General features: G+C 46.7%; 1 protein-coding gene across 4 annotated transcripts in view; it reads left to right on the forward strand.

Moving 5' to 3' along the window:
• Positions 1 to 21,691, forward strand: part of INSR (insulin receptor) — a 146,125-nt gene that overhangs the window by 117,813 nt on the left and 6,621 nt on the right. For 2 of the 4 annotated variants that reach the window (XM_027547623.1, XM_027547625.1), the window contains 8 exons: positions 5,891 to 6,050; positions 11,866 to 11,965; positions 13,306 to 13,373; positions 16,274 to 16,518; positions 18,232 to 18,342; positions 18,437 to 18,596; positions 19,882 to 20,011; positions 20,330 to 20,464. In XM_027547623.1, coding sequence (XP_027403424.1) covers positions 5,891 to 6,050; positions 11,866 to 11,965; positions 13,306 to 13,373; positions 16,274 to 16,518; positions 18,232 to 18,342; positions 18,437 to 18,596; positions 19,882 to 20,011; positions 20,330 to 20,464 — 1,109 coding nt within the window. Of the gene's footprint in view, positions 1 to 5,890; positions 6,051 to 11,862; positions 11,966 to 13,305; positions 13,374 to 16,273; positions 16,519 to 18,231; positions 18,343 to 18,436; positions 18,597 to 19,881; positions 20,012 to 20,329; positions 20,465 to 21,691 lie in introns of all 4 variants that reach the window. The other 2 variants (XM_027547622.1, XM_027547624.1) reach the window with 1 other exon arrangement.

Consider the following 21,691-nt stretch of genomic DNA (forward strand, 5'->3'; position numbering starts at 1 on the left):
CCACTGTGGGGCAAGTCTCTATCCTCAGATATGGCTTGTTGTCTACCTTGTGGCTCCGTGGTAAAGAATCCTGCCAATGTAGAAGACACAGGAGATGCAGGCTTGATCCCTGGGTCTGGAAGGTTTCCCTGGAGGAGGAAATGGTAACCCACTCCAGGATTCTTGCCTGGAGAATCCCATGGACAGAGGAGTCTGGCAGGGTACAGTCCAAGGGGTTGCAAAGAGCCAGATGTGACTGAGCGACAGAGCACGCATGCCCACCAGAGAGGCACTGCTGAGGCTTGGACTGACTGGGGCCACTTCTCCCATTTACTGGATGACTTCAGACAGATGTCAGGTCATCTGACATTTGAGCTGACCCAGAGGGTGTACCCTGCCATCAATTGAGCCCTTTGCAGTGATCCATTTACACCTCACAGTGACCCTACAAAGTAGAATCTGCTGGTGAGTGTCTCCCTTTGTGGCTGAGACAATGGAAATTTAGGGAGCCGAATAGACTTCAAAGCAGACACAGAATGAAAATGAATGGGCATGGCCGTTTGCCAATAAAACTTTATTTAGAAAATCAAGCAGTGGACCGGATTCAGCCTGTGGGCTCTAGTTTGCCAACCCCTAACAGAGGTTGTTGGCTTCCCCGGTGGCTCAGCGGTAAAGAATCTGCCTGCAGTGTAGGAGCTGCAGGAGATGTGGGTTTGATCCCTGGGTCAGGGAGATCCCCTGGAGGAGGGCATGGCAACCCACTCCAGATTTCTTGCCTGGAGAATCCCATGGATAAAGGAGCCTGGTGGGCTACAGCCCATGGGGTGACAGAGTCAGACACTACTGACTTAGCACACATGCAACAGAGGTTGGTGGGCACAGCTCGGCTTCCCCAAGCTAGAGATGACAAATGGACCTCCATCTGTTGATCCCTCCTGGGACCACATCTCTGGATGCCCAGATATCCAGCTTTGATGATGATTTAGAACTGAAATCAGCAAACTATGATCTATGGGCCAAACTGGCCCCTGGCCTGTTTTTATACGTCCTGCAGACAGTTGTCAAGGAAAAATATGCATCAGTGTGAGCCTAGTGGCCAAGCCCAGAATCAGTGTGGGAGAGGAGCCTTTGGGGGCATATAAAGAGAAGCACGATTCCCAGGGAGCCACTAGTGCACAGGTGATTTAAATCTCCTCCCATATATATTAATCCCATTTGTTCTAACGAAATAGTTCAGATTTGGGTTGGTAGCAAAGCTTTATGCATAAGAATCTCACCACTAACGAAAAGTGCAAGCCACTAGATGTCCACCCACTGGAGAATGGATACATAGAAGATGGTGCGTATATAAGACTGGTGGATATACAGCCTTTTAAAGTTTTATGTTGGGGGGTGATCATGGTCCAGTATAACAAGGAGACTGAGATTTCCAGCTCTGGATTTTAGATTCTCCAAGCTGTTACTCTTCATCTTCCACCAGCACCCACGAAAGTAACTCATGACAAAAGGGAAGCTTATTAGCTTCCATAACCAGCTGATGGAGTTCAGGCACAGCTGGATCCAGATTCCTTTGGATCTTTTGTGTCTCAAGGGTCCTTGCAGTGAGCCCAGTAGCTCCTGGCTGTCCTGTGATTTTAGAGGTTCCAACCCTCATTCTCTCAGCACCAAGCCTGGAGGAAGAGAGTCTGTGTCCCTGCATTTCCAGCCAGTCTGAGGTCACATGACACCCAGTCATAAGACCAGGACAGTGCTGTGTGCTGATTGGCTTAGGCATAAGGGTTTTTTAATAACAGCTTAATTGAGATACATTCACACATGGTAAAATACAGCCACTTAACACATATTAATGTGAAGAGCTGACTCATTTGAAAAGACCCTGATGCTGGGGAAGATTGAAGGTGGGAGGAGAAGGGGACGACAGAGCTGAGATGGTTGGATGGCATCACCGACATGATCGACATGATTTTAGTGGACTTCGGGAGTTGGTGATGGACAGGGAGGCCTGGTGTGCTGCAGTCCATGGGGTTGCAGAGTCGGACACAACTGAGCGACTGAACTGAACTGAACTGAACACATATTGATACAATGCAGTGATTTGTAATATAGTTACAGAGTTGTGCTACCATCACCACAATTCCAGAGTATTTTCATCACTTCTTAAAGAAAGCCTACCTCCACCTCCAGCCATTAAACCCCCAATCTTTCCTACTTCCTTTCCCTCCAACCCTTGGCAATCACTAATCCGCTTTCTGTCTCTATGAAGGTGGCTACTGTGGCCATCTCATCCTCCTTTGGAATTTCCCAGGTTTGAACATTAAAGTCCCGCATCCCAGTATAACATAGATAAACTGGTACAGTTTATCCCATTGGCACTGGATCCAACCCTTCTCCCAGCTACCTTTGCTGGCCTAACTCTCTCATTTCTGGAACCCAAAGGTCACCAGTAGGTCTCCCCTGGTGGTTCAGCTGATAAAGAATCTGCTTGCAATGTGGGACACCTGGGTTCGATCCCTGGGTTGGGAAGATTCCCTGGAGAAGAGAATGGCTATCCACTCCAGTATTGTGACCTGGAGAATTCCATGGACTCTAGTCCATGGGGTCTCAAAGAGTTGGACACAACTGAGTGACTTTCACTTCACTTAGCAGGTTTGAACACTAAATTCTTGCACCCCAATATAACATGGGTTACCCTATTGGCATTGGATCCAACCCTAACTTCTCTCAGCCACCATTGCTGGCCTGCCTCTCTCATTTCTGGAACCCAAGGGTCACCAGTAGGAATCCCTACCACCAATCCCCACCATAATCTCTGCCTGACCCTGATCCCAGACAGACCAGCAGTATTTGCTCTTTAGAGGATCAGGGAGTTGGAGGGAAAGTTAGAAGTGAGAGATTGTAATGCCTTAAAAGAAAAAAAAACTCCTCATGAACAAAACTGGTCTGTTATTTCCATTTTCTTTAATTGTCTAGCATCGCTTTGAATAATGTGTGTGTATTCTCAGTTGCTCAGTTGTGTCTGACTCTTTGCAACCCTGTGGACTGTAGCCCACCAGGCTCCTCTGTCTATGGGATTTTCCAGGCAAGAATACTGCAGGGTTGCCATTTCCTCTTACAGGGTATCTTCCCCACCCAGGGATTGAACCCATGACTCTGGCAACTCTTGTGTTGACAGGCAGGTTCTTTACCACTGTACCACCTGGGAAACCCTTGATAAAGTAAAAAGTAAAGTAAAAAAAAAAAGAAGTTTTTGACACCAGTTGTACTGTTGGGATGTAATTTTGCCAAGTTTACAAAATTCTCTCCAGCATTTGGTGGGAGGTCATTTTTTCCCCTCTTATTTGCTAGTTGAACAGCCCAAATCACCGTTGTTTTTGATTCTGCCTCTCCTTGAACTTTGCATCAGTCATTTCTCCCCTCACCACTTCCCTTCCCATCCTGGGACACCCTGGACCCAGGAACCATCTCTGTGGAAAGAGAGCATCAATTTTCAGTTTCTATGCAATTAACATCTCTGCCTCAGCATGTTTTTGCAGTTTTGAGCTGTTTTTCTTTTTTTCCCCCTTGTTTGCACAAACTTTTCTGTAATTGGCTTCTTCATTCTTCATCAGACTTGCTTCTTGGTGGTTTTTTTTTTTTTTTTTTGGTGTCTCTAGTTCCTTCCATCAGGCTCCCTTCTCTGTCCTCACCCCTCGAGGTACCCGACCAACACTGGAGGCTATATTTTCCCTTTCTCCCCAGATAGCAGCTCCCTTTGGTTTCTATATTTGCTTATTTGTCCCTTTCCACTTGGTGACTCATTCGACTTGGAAGAACCTTTGGACTAGACTTCCCCACTCCTACCACTAGCCTGATCTGTTTTCTTGCTGTTATTATCACATGATAAGCACGGGAGTTTTTACGTTTCTCTCCCTCCTCCCACTCCCTCCTGAAATTTTCCAGTCCAGTTCCCTGCATGCACTATGAACTCGGAGCTGTTTTGGAAAGTTTTAAAACTGGCCGACGCTTACAGGTTTCATGATCATATTTCCCAGTGAGCCTTATGCTTCTCCTAATAAGCCCTGGGTTTCTTTCTTTTTACATGTTTATTGCTGGGGTGTGTATCTCTACCTTCTTTCCAGACATTTAAGTATATCCCAACTCTTTTAGCGGAGAAGGCAATGGTACCCCACTCCAGTACTTTTGCCTAGAAAATCCCATGGACGGAGGAGCCTGGTAGGCTGCAGTCCATGGGGTCGCTAGAGTCAGACACGACTGAGCGACTTCCCTTTCACTTTTCACTTTCATGCACTGGAGAAGGAAATGGCAACCCACTCCAGTGTTCTTGCCTGGAGAATCCCAAGGACGGGAAGCCTGGTGGGCTGCCATCTGTGGGGTTGCACAGAGTTGGACACGACTGAAGCGACTTAGCAGCAGCAGCAGCAGCAACTCTTTTAGATCCCCTGGAGAAGGAATTGGCAACTCACTTCAGTATTCTTGCCTGGGAAATCCCATGGAGAGAGGAGCCTGATGGGCTACAGTCCATGGGGTCACAAGGACTGTATGACTGAACGTGCACGTGCGCATGCATACACACACACACACAAACTCTTTTAATAAATAAATCAAAAAGCTACATTGTGAGAAGGAACCTGTTTTAAAATTTGTCCTTAAGACATTAAGTCCATGTATCTGTTTGGTTCTTAGGTGATTTAGGAGATCTGGGTTCCTTCTTTCCTGCCTTCCTGGAGTCCTGGTGAAAATACTCCATGGTGGTTTCAAGGAAGCCAGACAGTTGGTGGGTTTGGAGCCAGACAGTTCTGGGTTCAAGGGCTGCCCTGCCAATGACCAGCTATGAGATCTGGGACAAATCATTTCAACTCCCCCAGAAGCAGAAGACAAACTATTTATGCAATGCCTGTTTTTGTACAGCTTATGAGCTAAGAATCACTTTCACATCTTCAGACAGTTGAAAAAAATTCAAAAGAAAAATAGTAGCTCATGTGTGTGTATGTGTGTGTGTTAGTTGCTCACTTGTGTCCGACTCTTTGTGACCCCATAGACTGTAGCCTGCCAGGCTCCTCTGTCCATGGATTTCTCCAGGCAAGAATACTGGAGTGGGTTGCCATTCCCTTCTCCAGGGGATCTACCTGACCTAGGGATTGAACCTGGGTCTCCTGCATTGCAGGCAGATTCTTTACTGTTTGAGCCACCAGGGAAGCCCTAGTATCTCACATGTGTAAATTTCTGCGAGGTTCAGCTTTCAGCATCCACCGTGTCTTGTGGGCACACAGCCACACCTGTTTGTCTACGGATATTAGAGATTCAGGACCTGGTTCGGACTGCTTTTGAGCTATTGAAGGTTGAATCGATAACAGTGACCACCTGGCCCCCTTAGAGCTAAAAATAATTTACTCTCTGGCCCTTTACAGCCAAAGTTCACTGACCTCTGCTCTAAGCCTCACTTTCCTTGTTTCTGACTAAGCTAAGCGTGACATCATAAGGGTTAAGTGCCATGATCTAAGCCATGTGCTTGGCTATGGTTTTGGAATATTGGCTATTATCAACAACAATAACTTCTCTGAAAGTGAAAACATGAAAGTCACTCAGTCATGTCCAACTCTTTGCAACCCCTTGGACTGTAGCCCAACAGGCTCCTCTGTCCATGGGATTCTCCAGGCAAGAATACTGGAGTGGGTTGCCATTCCCTTCTCCAGGGGATCTTCCTGATCCAGGGATCGAAGCTGGGTCCCTTGTGTTGCAGGTGGATTCTTTACCCTCAGAGCCACCAGGGAAGCCCGATAATCTCTCTATCTGTGCCTTATCCATAGAGCTATGGTTTGGGAATTTCATGAGGCTCAAAGTCGCTCACATGTTGCAGTGTTTATGCCTCACTCCCTCCATGTTGTTTCTGAGTGGGATCTTTGTCTTTCAGGAGCTGCACCTCTGCGTCTCCCGCCGACATTATGCTCTGGAGCGTGGCTGCCGGCTGCGTGGGCTGCTGCCTGGGAATTACAGTGTGCGAGTTCGGGCCACCTCCCTGGCAGGCAATGGGTCTTGGACGGAAGCCACCTATTTCTACGTGACAGACTATTGTAAGTCTGCACGGCCACTTCGACTGGTAGAGTCTGTGCTTGGTGCTGGGCCTAGCAGGGTGTTTCAGAGGATGCTTGGGGAAGCCTGGAGGCTGTGGGTACTGCCTCTGACTTGACCTCGGGGTCCACTGGCTGCTGCTGTGTGACCAGGGCAAGATGCTTGCCCTCTCTAAGCGCATGCTTCCTCATCTGACTATGGGTATAATACTAGGACCACCACTGGAGGTGAAGGGAGGCTTCAGAGACATCATGAATGCCAAGTGGCTGGCACAGGGCACGTGTGATAAGCACATTAGCTCCTGTTATTGGGGTCTCCATCTTTGTCTTCAGATGGGCCATGTCCTCCAAGGGAGTATGTGGGAGCTTATCTACTCAGCCTTGGGCGTGCTGGCAGGAAGTGCTGCCATTGAGCGAGCTGGACACACTGTGGACAGTACAATAGGGAGAGATGGGGAGAGCTGAGCTGGTCAGGGAGTGCTTCCTGGAGGCAGGGGCATCTTGGCTGAAACCTGGGAGAATGTATAAGAGGGGACAGACCCTGGGACTTCCCTGGTGGTCCAGTGGCTAAGACTCCATGCTCCCAATGCAGGGGCCCTGGGTTTGATCCCTGGTCAGGGAACTTGATCCCACATGCCACAACTAGGACCCAGTGCAGCCAGATAATTAAATAAAAACTTTACAAAAAAAAAAAGAGGGGACAGACCAATGGTGTAGGAACCCAGCCACTTAGAAAGAGGGGCAATTCTAGACCAGGAGGAGTGGAAACTTGGGTGGGAGGGGGGAAGATAGAGCTTCTGCTTAGTTGGCTGGATTTTCATCTGCCAGGCTTGGTGAGACTGTGGAAAGTGGAAAGGGATTCTTGCTGGGCTGGTTCTGGTCAAGTTAAAGAGCATGGTTCCCACCAAAATTACCCTCACCTCAGATACCAGATGAAAGCTTGGGGGTTCTCCAGGCCACCTGCACTCCTGACTGGCTGGCTACAAATCTGGGGGTTATCACAACCCCCTCAGATTTAGTGGCTTGCTAGAGAAGACTCTGATGCTGGGAAAGATTGAGGGCAGGAGTAGGAGGAGATGACAGAGGATGAAATGATTGGATGGCATCATTGACTCAATGGGCATGAGTTTCAGCAAACTCCAGGAGAGAGTGAAGGACGGGGAAGCCTGGCAGTCCATGGAGTTGTAAAGAGTCAGACAGGACTAAATGACCGAACAACAACCTATGGCTCATAGAACTCAGGAAAATGCTGTGGGACAGTGGGCTTTATGATAAAAGATGTAAGTCAGGACCACTCAGATAAAGAGCCGCGTAGGGCGGGGGCCAAGAGCAGACTGGAAGACATGGCTCCTGTGTCTTCTCTCCATGGAATCAGGATACATCGCAGCACCATCCTGGCATATCAATGTGCCCACCAGCCAGGAAGCTTCTCTGAGCCTTGGTGAACAGAGTTTTTATTGGGGTTTCATTATATCGGTGAGGTTGATCAAGTCATTAACCACATGACTGAACTCCATCTCCAAACCCCCTCCCCTGTTTGGAGACCAGGCTGAAAGTCCAACCCCTCTAATCACACACATGGTCTTCCAGTAACCAGCCCCTATCTCAAACTATCTTCTCTCTTAGCATAAACTCAGGTGTGTTCCAAGGGCTTCATCAATAACAAAGACATTGCTAACACGGATTTTTCAAGGATTTAGAGGGAAACCATGAACAGAATTCGAAAGAAATTATCAAAATGGGGAAAATATTTGTGACCTCATTGACAAAGAGTTCATATCTTTAATACAAAATGAGTATGTATCTATGTCTCCTATGAGTAAAAGATATATGTCCTCACACAAAAATAAGCAAGGGATATAAATAGCCAATTTTAAAAGAAATAGAAAAATAGAAAACATAAGGGGAAAAATGACCAACTTCACTCAAAACCACACCAAAAGGGGAAAAAAAAGGCAAATCAAAATGAAATAGAATTTTTAACTTATCAAATTGGCAAGTGTTTTGCTTGTTTCTGTTATTTAATTACACACAGTGTTATTCAAGAGTGCAGACACATGGATGTTATTTTTATGGTAGGTGAGTCCTAAACCACAGTCCTTTAATAACATATATCCAAAAAAAAAGGCTTATAAAAGCTTTTACTGTTTCAGCCAGCAATGGTAGCTCTAGAAATTCATCCTAAGGAAATGATCAGAGATGTCACCAAAAGATAAATGATTGAGGAAATTCAGCACAGCCTACTAACAGTAGCTAACAATGGAGAATTAAATATTCAACACATTCGATTAACAGCTCTTTCTTAAATAATAAGGAAGCTGGCAAGACACCCAGGGTGTAAAATTTAAAGAGGCACTCACCCTCTGGGGGTGACTCTGCCCTGGCATGGCCCAAAGCAAGAGTTCCTCTCAAATTTTGCATCCTGGCTGCCTCCCTTCCTGAATCCTAGTTCTGGTGGCCACGGGAATCTCAGGAGTGAACTGGTCTGTGGGTCTGGGAAGCAGAGGTGGGGTGGGGTGGGCATCATGGCTCCCAGGTGTGCTGGGTGCTGGGCAATTGGTAGCCTCCACCTTTTCCCCTCCTAAGAAAAATGCCCACCATGGCACATGACCAGACGGTTTCCATTTTTCATGTCCCATCCAACCCTGAGTATTCATTGGAAGGACTGATGCTGAAGCTGAATCTCCATTCCTTTGGCCACCTGATGTGAAGAGTCATTGGAAAAGACCCTGATGCTGGGAAAGATTGAAGGCAAGAGGAGAAGGGAGCTACAGAGGATGAAATGGTTGGATGACCTTACCGACTCAATGGACATGAATTTGAGCAAACTCTGGGAGACAGTGAAGGACAGGGAAACCTGGCGTGCTGCCGTTCATGGGGTCGCAAAGAGTCAGACATGACTGAGCAACTGAACAACATCCAATCATCAAATATTTAGAGAGGCTTTCTCCATGTGGAAGGAGGCAGTTTGCTGTCAATTCAGGGAGGTCCAAGAGGACAAGATGTCTCCGGATAGAGCTGACCCCTAAGGGCAGCATGGAGCAGTGGTCAAGAACTTGCTCAGATGGCCTGGGTTCAAATCTCTGCTCCACCTTGAATCAACTCTTAAACTTGGGCAAGAACTCTCACCTCTCTGAGCCTCTGTGTCCCATTCTGTTAACTGACATTGATGTTAACACCACCCCCACCCCACCCCCGCCACTTTGGCTTATGGAATGATTAACTAAGATCTCCCAGGCAGGGCACTTCAAACAGTGCCTGGTATGTTCATAAGTGTTCAGTAAACTGTTACTATTAAAGACCCGAAGGACCAGGTTCCTTCTCTGGCTTCCCAGAACTCACTTTCTTCCTTGGCTTGGAAGCGTCTGAATACATGGGTGCTTTTGTAATTACAGACAATTCAGCCTTGCATGAGAATTAGAATTAAGGCTGCATAACATTTCTTCAGTTGGTTTAGTTCTTTGGGACGACCCCCTGGCACACACAGGGCACTTCCAATGGATTTTTCATCTGCCAGAGGTACTGCTGGGATTGAAATAAGCTATTTAATTTGAAGGGTTCAGTGCAAACTGAAAAGACTTGGTCCCTGGTTTAAAAAGTGTCAAGATTTTCAAGACAGGAAGAGCAGAGCATTAAATAGAGAGCAGGACCTTCTGAGGGCTTCCCTGGTAGCTTCAGTTCAGTTCAGTCATTCAGTCGTGTCCGACTCTTTGCGACCCCATGAACTGCAGCACACCAGGCCTCCCTGTCCATCACCAATTCCTGGAGTTCACTCAAACTCACATCCATCGAGTTGGTGATGCCATCCAGCCATCTCATCCTCTGTCGTCCCCTTCTCCTCCCGCCTTCAATCTTGCCCAGTATCAGGGTCTTTTCCAATTAGTTGGTTCTTCACATCAGGTGGCCAAAGGATTGGAATTTCAGCTTCAGCATCAGTCCTTCCAATGAATATTCAGGACTGATTTCCTTTAGGATTGGCTGTTGGATCTCCTTGCAGTCCAAGGGACTCTCAAGAGTCTTATCCAACACCACAGTTCAAAAGGATCAATTCTTGGGTGCTCAGCTTTCTTTACAGTCCAACTCTCACATCCATACATGACTACTGGAAAGACCATAGGTTTGACTAGATGGACCTTTGTTAGTAAAGCAATGTTTTTTAATATGCTGTCTAGGTTGGTCATCGCTTTTCTTCCAAGGAGCAAGCGTCTTTTAATTTCATGGCTGCAATCACCATCTGCAGTGATTTTGGAGTCCAAGACAATAAAGTCTCTCACTGTTTCCATTGTTTTCCCATCTATTTGCCATGAAGTGATGGGACCAGATGCCATGATCTTAGTTTTCTGAATATTGAGTTTTAAGTCAACTTTTTCACTCCCCTCTTTCACTTTCATCAAGAAGCTTAGTTTTTGCTTTCTGCAATAAGGGTGGTGTCATCTGTGTATCTGAGGTTATTGATATTTCTCCTGGCAATCTTGATTCCAGCTTGTGCTTCATCCAGCCCGGCATTTCGCATGCTGTACTCTGCACATAAGTTAAATAAGCATGGTGACAATACACAGCCTTGATGTATTCCTTTCCTGATTTGGAACCAGTCTGTTGTTCCATGTCCAATTCAAACTGTTGCTTCTTGACCTGCATACAGATTTCTCAGGAAGCAGGTCAGGTGGTCTGGTATTCCCATCTCTTTAAGAATTTTTCACAGTCTGTTGTGATCCACACAGTCAAAGGCTTTGGCGTAGTCAATAAAGCAAAAATAGATATTTTTCTGGAACTCTCTTGCTTTTTTAATGATCCAGTGGATGTTGGCAATTTGATCTCTGGTTCCTCTGCCTTTCCTAAACCATCTTGAACATCTGGAAGTTCACGGTTCACTACTGTTGAAGCCTGACTTGGAGAATTTTGAGCATTACTTTGCTAGCATGTGAGATAAGTCCAATTGTGCAGTAGTTTGAACATTCTTTGGCATTGCCTTTCTTTGGGATTGGAATGAAAACTGACCTTTTCCAGTCCTATGGCCACTGCTGAGTTTTCCAAATTTGCTGTCATATTGAGTCACAGCACTTTCACAGCATCATCTTTCAGGATTTGAAATAGCTCAACTGGAATTCTATCACCTCCACTAGCTTTGTTCGTAGTGATGCTTCCTAAGGCCCACTTGATTTCTCATTCCAGGATGTCTGGCTCTAGGTGAGTGATCACACCATCGTGATTATCTGGGTCATGGAGATCTTTTTTGTATAGTTCTTCTGTGTATTCTTGCCACCTCTTCTTAATGTCTTCTGCTTCTGTTAGGTCCATACCATTTCTGTCCTTTATTGTCTTTGCATTAAATGTTCCCTTGGTATCTCTTGGTGTCTCTAATATCTCTAATCTGGTAGCTTAGGGGTAAAGAATCCTCCTGCCAATGCAGGAGATCCAGGTATGATTCCTGGGCTGGGAAGATCCCTTGGAGAAGGAAATGGCAACCTGCTCCAGTATTCTAGCCTGGGAAATCCCATGGACAGAGGAGTCTGAAGGGCTAAAGTCCATGGGGTCTCAAAGAGTCAGACATGACTTAGTGACTGAAAACCAACAAGGACCTTCTGAGTAGGGGACCTAGCTGATGGCTTGGGTTACATGTCTATGAAGCCGGTGGTGAAGGGAGAAAGCTGGCGCTGGGCAGTGGTCTGGGGTCACTGCAGGGGATACTGACTCAGGGACTAGAGAAGGGGAACAAGCGTGAGTGGCCCATTAGATGTGTAGATATGCTTTCTGGCATGACCTTTGATGTGAACACATTTTGATGAGAACCCTACATTTTCTTATTCTATTTCAGTAGACGTGCCATCAAATATTGCAAAAATCATCATCGGTCCCCTCATCTTTGTCTTTCTCTTCAGTGTTGTGATTGGAAGTATTTGTCTATTCCTGAGAAAGAGGTGAGTGTGGTGATGTGCTGGTAAGTGGTTAACAACCAGCTCTCTTGGGGAAAAGTATGCCTACATGTGTGTTAGTTGCTCGGTCGTGTCCAACTCTTTGCAACCCCATGGACTGTAGCTTGGCAGACAGCACTGTCCATGGAATCCTCCAGGCAAGAATACTGGAGTGGGTAGCGATTCCCTTCTCCAGGGGAACCTTCCTGACCCAGGGATCAAACCCAGATCTCTTGCATTGTAGGCAGATTGTTTACCATCTGAGCCAACAGGGAAAGCCATATGCATTATGATAGGATTTAATTTATCCATTTTTTTTTAAACATGGGTTTGATTTCTTAGTTTTCAGTTCACAGCAAAACTGAGGCAAAAGTATAAGAATTTCCCATACACCCCTTGACCCGTGCATGATCCCCTATTATCAACATCAGTGTTCTAACTGATAAACCTACATCCATACATTGTTATCACCCAAAGTCCATAGTTTATATTATGCTTCACTCTCGGTGTTGTGCATTGTAAGGATTTGGACAAATAATACAATGACATGTTTCTACTGGGGCTTCCCCAGTGGCTCATTGGTAAGGAATCCACCAGTTCAGGTGGATTCGATCCAATGCAGGAGATGCAGGTTCGATCCCTGGATCGGGAAGATCCCCTGCAGAAGGAAATGGCAACCCACTCCAGTATTCTTGCCTGGGAAATCCCATGAACAGTGGAGCCTGGTGGGCTACAGACCATGGGGTCGCAAAAGAGTCAGGCATACAGCTTAGCGACTAAATAACTACCACAGTGCAGTGACTCATGAACATATAGTATTTCTGCCTTATGTATGCAACCATCTAAATAAAGAAGGTAACAGAGATGGACTGAAGAGTGTAAGATACAGTGTGATAATTAGGAAGTGGCCAGTTTTGAGTATGCATTACGTTTGCTTTGAAGATAATATATTTAACTGTAGGCTTATGTGATTTAATTTTAAGCAGTGGTTGTATTTAACAACTGGCTTGCAAATTTCCTGAAAATTCAACAGTTGTTTCTCATAAGCTAGAATGAGATGGTTTCAGAACAGCAGCGGGTGAATAGTTTTTAGATGTTATAATGACAGCCATAAATTATAGTTTATGGGTAAGCTGTTCCACGCTGATGCACTTAAGTAGCCATCTGATGGGCTTCTGCTAAAAAAAATTAGGATCCCCCACCCTCACCGCAGACTGTATCCAGGATTATGTGGCTGCTGTTAATAAGGGTAGCTGTTTGCTCTGGGGAGGTTATATCCTCCTGCTAGACACCCACAGAGTCCTGTGAGTTTATCAAGATGGAATGTCTCCATTCTTCTCATCCAGGCAGCCAGATGGGCCATTGGGACCACTGTATGCTTCTTCAAACCCAGAGTACCTCAGTGCCAGCGATGGTGAGTTCTATCCCTTTGCCCGTGGATGACCAGAACCCCTCTGTTTGGTTTCCTTTGCCATCTCTATCAATTGACAGTCAAGGGTTGGTACCCTGGGGGGCTGAGAAGAGTCTTCTTGTTCCCTTGAGTTGGCACACCTGCCCCTTGTGCAGAAACCCTGTTACCAGGAGCAATTAGACACCTGCCGTCTGGCACTTGTTTGGATGGGCTGATCTAGATGATCTAGATGTGCTTGGGCTGGGCTGAGACACCCTCAACTTGGTGCTGCAGCTGTAGAGATACAGAGCACGGGTCCTGTGCTAGAGAGCGTGCCAAGGGTCAGAGCCAGAAAGTGGTGACAAAACATGCCATCCAAGCTGGGAGGTGGAGTCAGAAGCCAAGATGGGAGACTGGAGATGAGGGATGGGGCAAACGAGAAGCAAGGACCAGATGGGGAATATGGGAGGCTGGGTGGGTACCACCAGCACCTCTGCTCTTGGTGGCCACTGAATATGGGGAAGATGCTGATGCTGGTGACAGGAGCATAGGACCGATGACCATGTTCCCTTGACTGCACCAAAGGGCAGTGAGTGACCCTTGTAGATAAAGCTTTGGCTGTTCCTTTAGACACGAAGGCAGCTATTGCATTTCAACCTTCTAAAATGCTTCATGCAGCAAAAAAAAAAAAATCAAAGAGCGACTTTCAAGGCATGAACACTATTGCATGGCAGGATGCTGCTTTGGGAGACAGGGGTGGTGTTTTTAAGGATACCTGGGATTCATTTCAAAGAAGTCTGATAAAACATGCAGATATGGAAGTGAATGTCATGAGGAAAAAAGGTAGACTCATGGAGCCTGGAGAAACAGGAGGCAGGCCCACATGGGGAAGCACCAGGGTTGGTCAGGAGGCAGAGGGAGTGGGAGAAAAATATTAGTAAGAGGCTTTATTGTCTTTTCCATGGGAAAGGTGAGGCAAGACATAAGAGAGGCTAATTCAAGCTAAAACTATTTCAGCAGCATCTGGGGCATATGAGCTGTCCCTGGTTGTCTCCTAACTGGACCTGGGATGATCAGGGCAGGGGGATGGTGCCCCAGAGTGTGAGAGCCTGATGATGGAGGGGGTTAGGATGTGGGCTCTGGATTGGCTGTTTTGCATATGAAAGGTGGACTCTCGGGCACTTCATTTACTCTCTGTGTGAATTGGCCACCCCCAGGAAGGGCAGTCCTTCTAGCACCAGCAAGACCTCAAAGCATCAGAATAGGGAACCTAGACAAGGGGGTTATTCCCAGTGGGAATAGGCACAGAGTCTAGGAGCAAGAAGGGGTGAGTGTTGATCCAGAGCCTTTCTCTCTGTTTGGCAAATGGCATTGTTAACCATGTCAGAGATGGGAAAGCTGAACCCCAGGGCTGCCATCAACCCCCACAGTGTTCTGCTTCCACTCTATTATCCTGCTTCCTTCTGGGGTTGCAGCAATGGCTGAAGGCACAGAGGTGCTCAGGGAAAGCTGGAAGTTGCAGCTTGTGGGTCTTTAAGGCCAGGAAGTTCTGGGCCAAGAGATACAGAGGGCAAGGTCCAAGCTCTGGGATCTTGGGGGCTGGGAGAGGGACTCCCCAGTGAGTATGTGTAAGTTCATTTGGGTTCAGAGCTCTTGTATGATCCAATGTCCTTGCAAGAGCCATTGGTGATGGTATTGTGTTGCTTAGACTGCTGTACTCAGACTGGACGGCTTAGAAAAGAGTTTGATTTCCTCACAGCCCCAGAGGCTGGAACTCTGAGATCACGGTGTTAGCAGGGTTGGTTTCTCCTGAGTCCTCTCTCCTTGGCTTGTAGATGGCCATCTTCTCCCTGTATCTTCCCTCTGTGTGTATCTGTGTCCTAATCTCTTCAAGGACTCCAGTCAGATTGGATTAGGGCCACTCTAATGACCTTATTTCGGAGAAGGCAATGGCACCCCACTCCAGTACTCTTGTCTGGAAAATCCCATGGATGGAGGAGCCTGGTGGGCTGCAGTCCATGGGGTCGCTAAGAGTCAGACATGACTGAGCGACTTGACTTTCACTTTTCACTTTCATGCATTGGAGAAGGAAATGGCAACCCACTCCAGTGTTCTTGCCTGGAGAATCCCAGGGACGAGGGAGCCTGGTGGGCTGCCATCTCTGGGGTCACACAGAGTCGGACATGACTGAAGTGACTTAGCAGCAGCAGCAATGACCTTATTTTACCTTGATCATCTCTGTAAAGATTCCACCTCTAAATACAGTCACATTCTGAAAAACTTGGGTTCGGACATCAACATATAAATGTGTGAGGGATACAATTTTAGCATGCAACAGGTGCAGAGGAGGGCAGGAAGCATCATGGTTTTTCTTAAGACTGTGTATTTGTCTGCAAATTATTTGCCACTGTGTAACAAACAACTCCAAACTTAGGGGCTTAAAACAACCACTATCTATTGGCTCAAAGTGTGATGGCTTTGCCAGCTGGGCAGTGCGCAGCTGGGTGGTTTTTCTGGTCTCACTCACATGGCTGTAGCCCTTTTGCAGATCCACTGGCACTGAGTTGTCTTGAGTGGGCTCACTCACCTATCTGGTGGCAGGCAGGCTGGGTGTTCCCCCTTCCTTTTGGTACTCTGCAGAAACAACAGGCTTAGATGGGAAGTAGCATCCTTTGGTAAGGGGACTCTGAAATCAGACAGGTTTCAGGCTCAGCTTGGCACGCTACTGGCCAGGACCCTGGACTGATTATGGCTCCTTCCTGAACCTCCGTCCATCCTGTTGTTGGCCCTGTGCCCACTGCCCAGCGCAAGGTCTGGACCCCAGGAACCACTTAGTGAACATTTACAAGGAGGAGGTTGGGTGGGAGGTGGCCAGGACCCCGGAAGGATCTGCTGAGGGTGCTGTGTAGATAAGTGAGGAGTAGTGTTTCCATGCTCTGTGTATGTGCCGGACGAGTGGGAGGTGCCTCGAGAGAAGATCACACTCCTGCGAGAATTGGGGCAAGGCTCCTTTGGCATGGTGTACGAGGGCAACGCCAGGGACATTGTCAAGGGTGAGGCGGAGACGCGCGTGGCAGTGAAGACGGTCAACGAGTCAGCCAGCCTGCGAGAGCGGATCGAGTTTCTCAACGAGGCTTCGGTCATGAAGGGTTTCACCTGCCACCATGTGGTAAGTCCCCCTGCTGGCTCCGGGAGCAGACAAAGTCTTTATTTTTTAATTTTTATTTTAGTTTTTTAAATTTTTAGTTGGAGGATAATACAATACCATGTGCAAAATAGACAGCTAGTGGGAAGCTGCTATATAACACAGGGAGCCCAGCCCAGTGCTTTGTGACCACCTAGAGCCTATATATACTTATGACTGATTTGCTTGTCGTGTGGCAGAAACCAACACAACAGTGCAAAGGCTTCCTTAACACACATTCTCTCATCCCATCTCCTCCATCCTTCCTCTTAATGCATAGAGCTTGAGGATGCTGGGTGTGGACCTTCTGCCCAGCCCCCACTCTGCTGAGCATCCCAGAGGTGGCCCTTCCCTTCTCATTTCTCCAATCCCATCCTTTCCCACCTCACCTAGAGTGAGACCCTTTCGCTGTCCCATCACTTTCTAGAATCTTCTATCTCTTCCCTCTTCCTGGCTCCTATGTAACCTCTAAACACTGTGGTCCACCTGATCCCTGCTCCCCACTCCCCAGTCAGCACAGACTCTCCCTGCCTTTCTACTCCTTTAGTTTCCCTTGAGCCTGAGTCCTTTCATCCTTGCCCCAAGCATATTCTTGGAGCACCTGCTCTATATGAGCTCCATTCTCTTCTCTGAGATGCAGCGGATGTCTGTCCTCCTGGAGCTCCCAATCCAGAAGTGGAGACAGAAGCTAAACCCAGCAAGTTAATGATGTCATCCCATGAGGAGACGATGCTATGGCAACAGGGGAGAGGAGGGCGGAGCTGGGGGTTTGGGAAGGCAGCAGTGGCAAAGGTATATTTGAGCAAAGACTCCAGGATGTAGGGACTGGGTTGAGGGACAGGTGAGGGGACAGAGCATCAGGCAGAGGGAACAGTTAAGGCAAAGGTCTGGAGGTGGGCTTAGAGACACAAGGGTTTGCCTTGGCATGTTGCTGTTTGGGAGCGGCCATTTATTCACTTCTTTAAGTAGTATTTGTGCAGGCCGCTGCAGGAGATGTTGCAGGGACAAGGTTGAATGAACAACTGTGATTCTTTTGGCCCTTGTGCAGCTTGCTTTTTTTTTGGCCTCGCCCCATGGCTTATGGGATCTTGGTTCCCAGCGCAGAGTCCTAACCACTGGACTGCCAGGGAATTCCCTGTGGCTTGCAATTTTCATCTGTACCATCCAGGACAGTGGAGCTTCCCTGATAGCTCGGTTGGTAAAGAATCCACCTACAATGCAGGAGACCCCGATTCGATTGCTGGGTCGGGAAGGTCCACTGGAGAAGAGATAGGCTATCCACTCCAGTATTCTTGGGCTTCCCTTGTGGCTCAGCTGGTAAAGAATCCGCCTGCAACATGGGAAGCCTGCATTCGATCCCTGGGTTAGGAAGATCCCCTGGAGAAGGGAAAGGCTACCCACTCCAGTGGTAGCTTGAGAATTTGGGCTTGAGAATTTCATGGACTGTGTAGTCCATGGGGTCGCAAAGAGTCAGATACGACTGAGGAACTTTCACTTTCATCCAGGACAGTAGCCACTCGCTCCCCCACCCCAAATCCAACAAGATGTTGACCTTGGTGTTTCTTCAGGCTTCCTACAGGCCACTCAGGACCAGTGTGCTGGGTGTGATGTAGGTACCAGACAGAAAGACCCAGGTGGGTGGACATCTTCTCACAGACCCTCATTCAAGAATCTGCCCGGCCCCTGCTTATTCCACAGGTCCGCCTCCTGGGGGTGGTGTCCAAAGGCCAGCCAACGCTGGTGGTGATGGAGTTGATGGCTCACGGAGACCTGAAGAGTTACCTCCGTTCCCTGCGGCCTGAGGCTGAGGTGAGCTGTCTCCAGGTACCTGGCAGGGCACCCAGCGCTCCTGGGCCTCAGGCACATGTGTGGCTGAACATGCCCCCCCCTGTTTCAACTTTAGAATAACCCCGGCCGCCCTCCGCCTACCCTGCAAGAAATGATTCAGATGGCGGCAGAGATCGCCGATGGGATGGCATACCTGAACGCTAAGAAGTTCGTGCACCGGGATCTTGCAGCCCGGAACTGCATGGTTGCCCACGACTTTACAGTCAAAATTGGAGGTGCGTCTGGCTTTCTGCCTTGAAATGTGTGACCCAGGCTTTTTGGCTTCGGTTGTCTATAGTGAGCACTTCAATCTTTTCTAGTAGTGGGAAGGGGCACGGTTTGGGATGGGGGCTCACCCTCATGCTGTAGTTTAATTGCATTTGTTCTTTACTTCATTCATTCACTTCTTTAAGTAGTATTTGTGCTGGTGGCTGCAGGAGGTGTTACAGGGGTAAGGTTGACTAAGTCACCATAATTTTTCTGCCCTTGAGAAACTTGCAATTTTTGGCCTGGACACATGGCTTCTGGGATGTTGGTTCCCAGCTCAGAGTCCTAACCACTGGACCCCCAGGGAATTCCCTGCAGCTTGCAGTTTTTATCTGCACCAAGCAGCACAGTAAAATAAAATAAATTCAGTAAAAGTAAATAAAAATAATTTAAATTCAGTAAAACAAAATTTAAAAATTCAGGAAAATAAAATTAATTCAATAAAATAAAATAATTAAAATTCAGTGAACTAATTTAAATGAATTTAAATTCAGTACAATAGAATGAGGTTAATTCAGTAAAATAAAATAAAATTAGTTCAGTAAAATAAAATAATTAAAATTCAGTGAACTAATTTAGAACTTCCCAGGTAGCACTCAGGATAAAGAACCCACCTGCCAAGGCAGGAATCATAAGAGCTGCGGGTCGATCCCTGGGTTGGGAAGATCTCCTGGAGGAGGAAATGGCAACCCAAGCCAGTATTTATGCCTGGAGAATCCCATGGACAGAGAAGCCTAACAGGCTACAGTCTGTGGGGTCACAAAGAGTCAGACACGACTGAAGCGACTTAGCACTCACACATGAGGAGGCTGAAACTCTGTCTTTTCTGTGGGGTGTGAGGACAAGGGGTTGTGAAGCGAGGACCCAGCCTTTGGTTTCTGGCTGCGCAGCTAGGTGGGTAGTGGGGCCAGATCCAATGGGGTTGGCTGCAGAAGGTGAAAAGTTCAGCGTGGGTTGCCTATGAGGTCGTAGGTAGGAAGGAAGTTTTGCTAAGATTGAGATCCCCATGTTACAGGTCAGAACATCGCTTCTTTGCTGCTTGGTGGTTCTTTTCTTTCCTTTTAAGTGGTGACCCACCCCCCCCCCTCCTCTGAGTACCCTCAGAATCTACTCTCACTGTATTTGGCTGTGATCCATGTGAGCTCACACCTGGGGCAGGTGAACTCAAGAGCTCTGCCAAGGCTGGGGGAGTAAAAACGGCAGACAGCTGGGTCACAGGTGAAGGCTAAGAGCATGTGAACTGTTTGTTATCAGACTTTGGAATGACAAGAGACATCTATGAAACGGATTACTACCGGAAAGGGGGCAAAGGTCTGCTCCCCGTGCGGTGGATGGCACCTGAATCCCTGAAGGACGGAGTCTTCACCACCTCTTCAGACATGTGGTGAGTTATGTGTGGGCCGGCGGAAAGAACACTGCACTTGAATTCCAGGTTGCTCTGATACTATGACCAGCAAGAGAGGAGTCACTTAAAAACTGACTTCTTCATGGCTTCTCCATCAAGGAAAGGAAGGGATAGCATGTCTGGGGGACCCTTGCACAACTGCTGTGACATTCCAATGAAGATTAGTCTTATAGGAATTTCTGAACTGCAGCATGAACTGTTTAGAGAACTGGCCACCCAGGTTCTAGTAAGCCAAGAAAGGGTGTGTGTGTTTATTTTAATGGCTTCATTGTTACTACTCCCAACTGTCATTGGCAGGTCTTTTGGTGTGGTCCTTTGGGAAATTACCAGCTTGGCAGAACAGCCTTACCAAGGTCTATCAAATGAGCAGGTGCTGAAATTTGTCATGGATGGAGGGTACCTGGATCAACCTGACAATTGTCCAGAGAGAGTGTAAGTGTAGAAAGGCGGTGTAGTGTGTGGGGTGCTTATTCAAAAGTCTGTGCCTTTTGCATGGATACTCGTGTTTGCATATTGTATGTCTATGTGTGTTTGTGTTTGCAAGTTTTATCTTTGAATGTACATTTGTGTTTTATATGATGTCTGTCTGTGTGTTTTTGCTTGCCTTTTGCATGCACACTTGGATCTGCATGTTGTGTCTACATATTACTACATGCTTGTGTATTATATCATTACATGTGTGCTTTATTGCCTTTCATATCTTTGGAAGGTTGTAGAGGAAACTGCACAGCAGTGGTTATTTGGGGACTAAAACTGGAGTGCTGGGGTGGAGACTTAAATTTAACTACATATTCTTATTATATCTCATTGAAAGTGGAAAAAAGAATTCACAAATTGTAAACACCAAAACTTCAGGGGTACGTACAACATATCCCCTTCCAATATTTGTCTTAAATTTTTGTTGCAGGAGCAGATGTACAACACAAACATCAAATGCACATCAATAAACACTTGCAAAATTGTCCAGCATCGTAATAGTCCAATAAATGTAAAGTAAAATGAAGGAAAGTACTATTTTCCTAATTAGCAATAAAAAGAAGAGAGGGAAAGAAGGAAGAGTTATGATATTCACTGCTGTCAATGGAATGGCTAGATAGTCATTCATATCACTCTATTGTAAGAATTTTTTGTTTGTTATCATTTAGTTGCTAAGTTGTGTCCAACTGTTTCATGACTCATGAACCTCCAGGCCCCTCTGTCCATGGGATTTCCCAGACAATAATACTGGAGTGGGTAGCCATTTCCTTCTCCGGGGATCTTCCTGACCCAGAGATCAAACCCAAGTCTTCAGCATTGGCAGACAGATTCTTTACCACTGAGCCATCAAGAAAGCCCATTATAATAATAGCTACTCACAGAAATTTTATTTAAAGTCTCCAAAAAAAAAAGAAAGAAAGAAAGAAATGATCTAAACATCCAACAATATGAGAATTGGCAAGTAAATTTATAAAATAATCAATAAAGTAATTTGATAAAATAATACACTATAGTAATTGACATTTCAAATGATGCTTATGAAATATTTTGTAAGTCAGTGGTCTAGCTTATGTTAAAATGCTAAGTGTAGTAAATGTGTATAAATTGCATTTCCGAATGTATCCAGACAGAAAAGATGAGATTATATCTGAAGGAGAGCTGTATGCAAGCTGTATTTTCACT

This window comes from Bos indicus x Bos taurus, chromosome 7, assembly GCF_003369695.1.
Source record: "Bos indicus x Bos taurus breed Angus x Brahman F1 hybrid chromosome 7, Bos_hybrid_MaternalHap_v2.0, whole genome shotgun sequence".
NCBI classification, from domain to species: domain Eukaryota; kingdom Metazoa; phylum Chordata; class Mammalia; order Artiodactyla; family Bovidae; genus Bos; species Bos indicus x Bos taurus.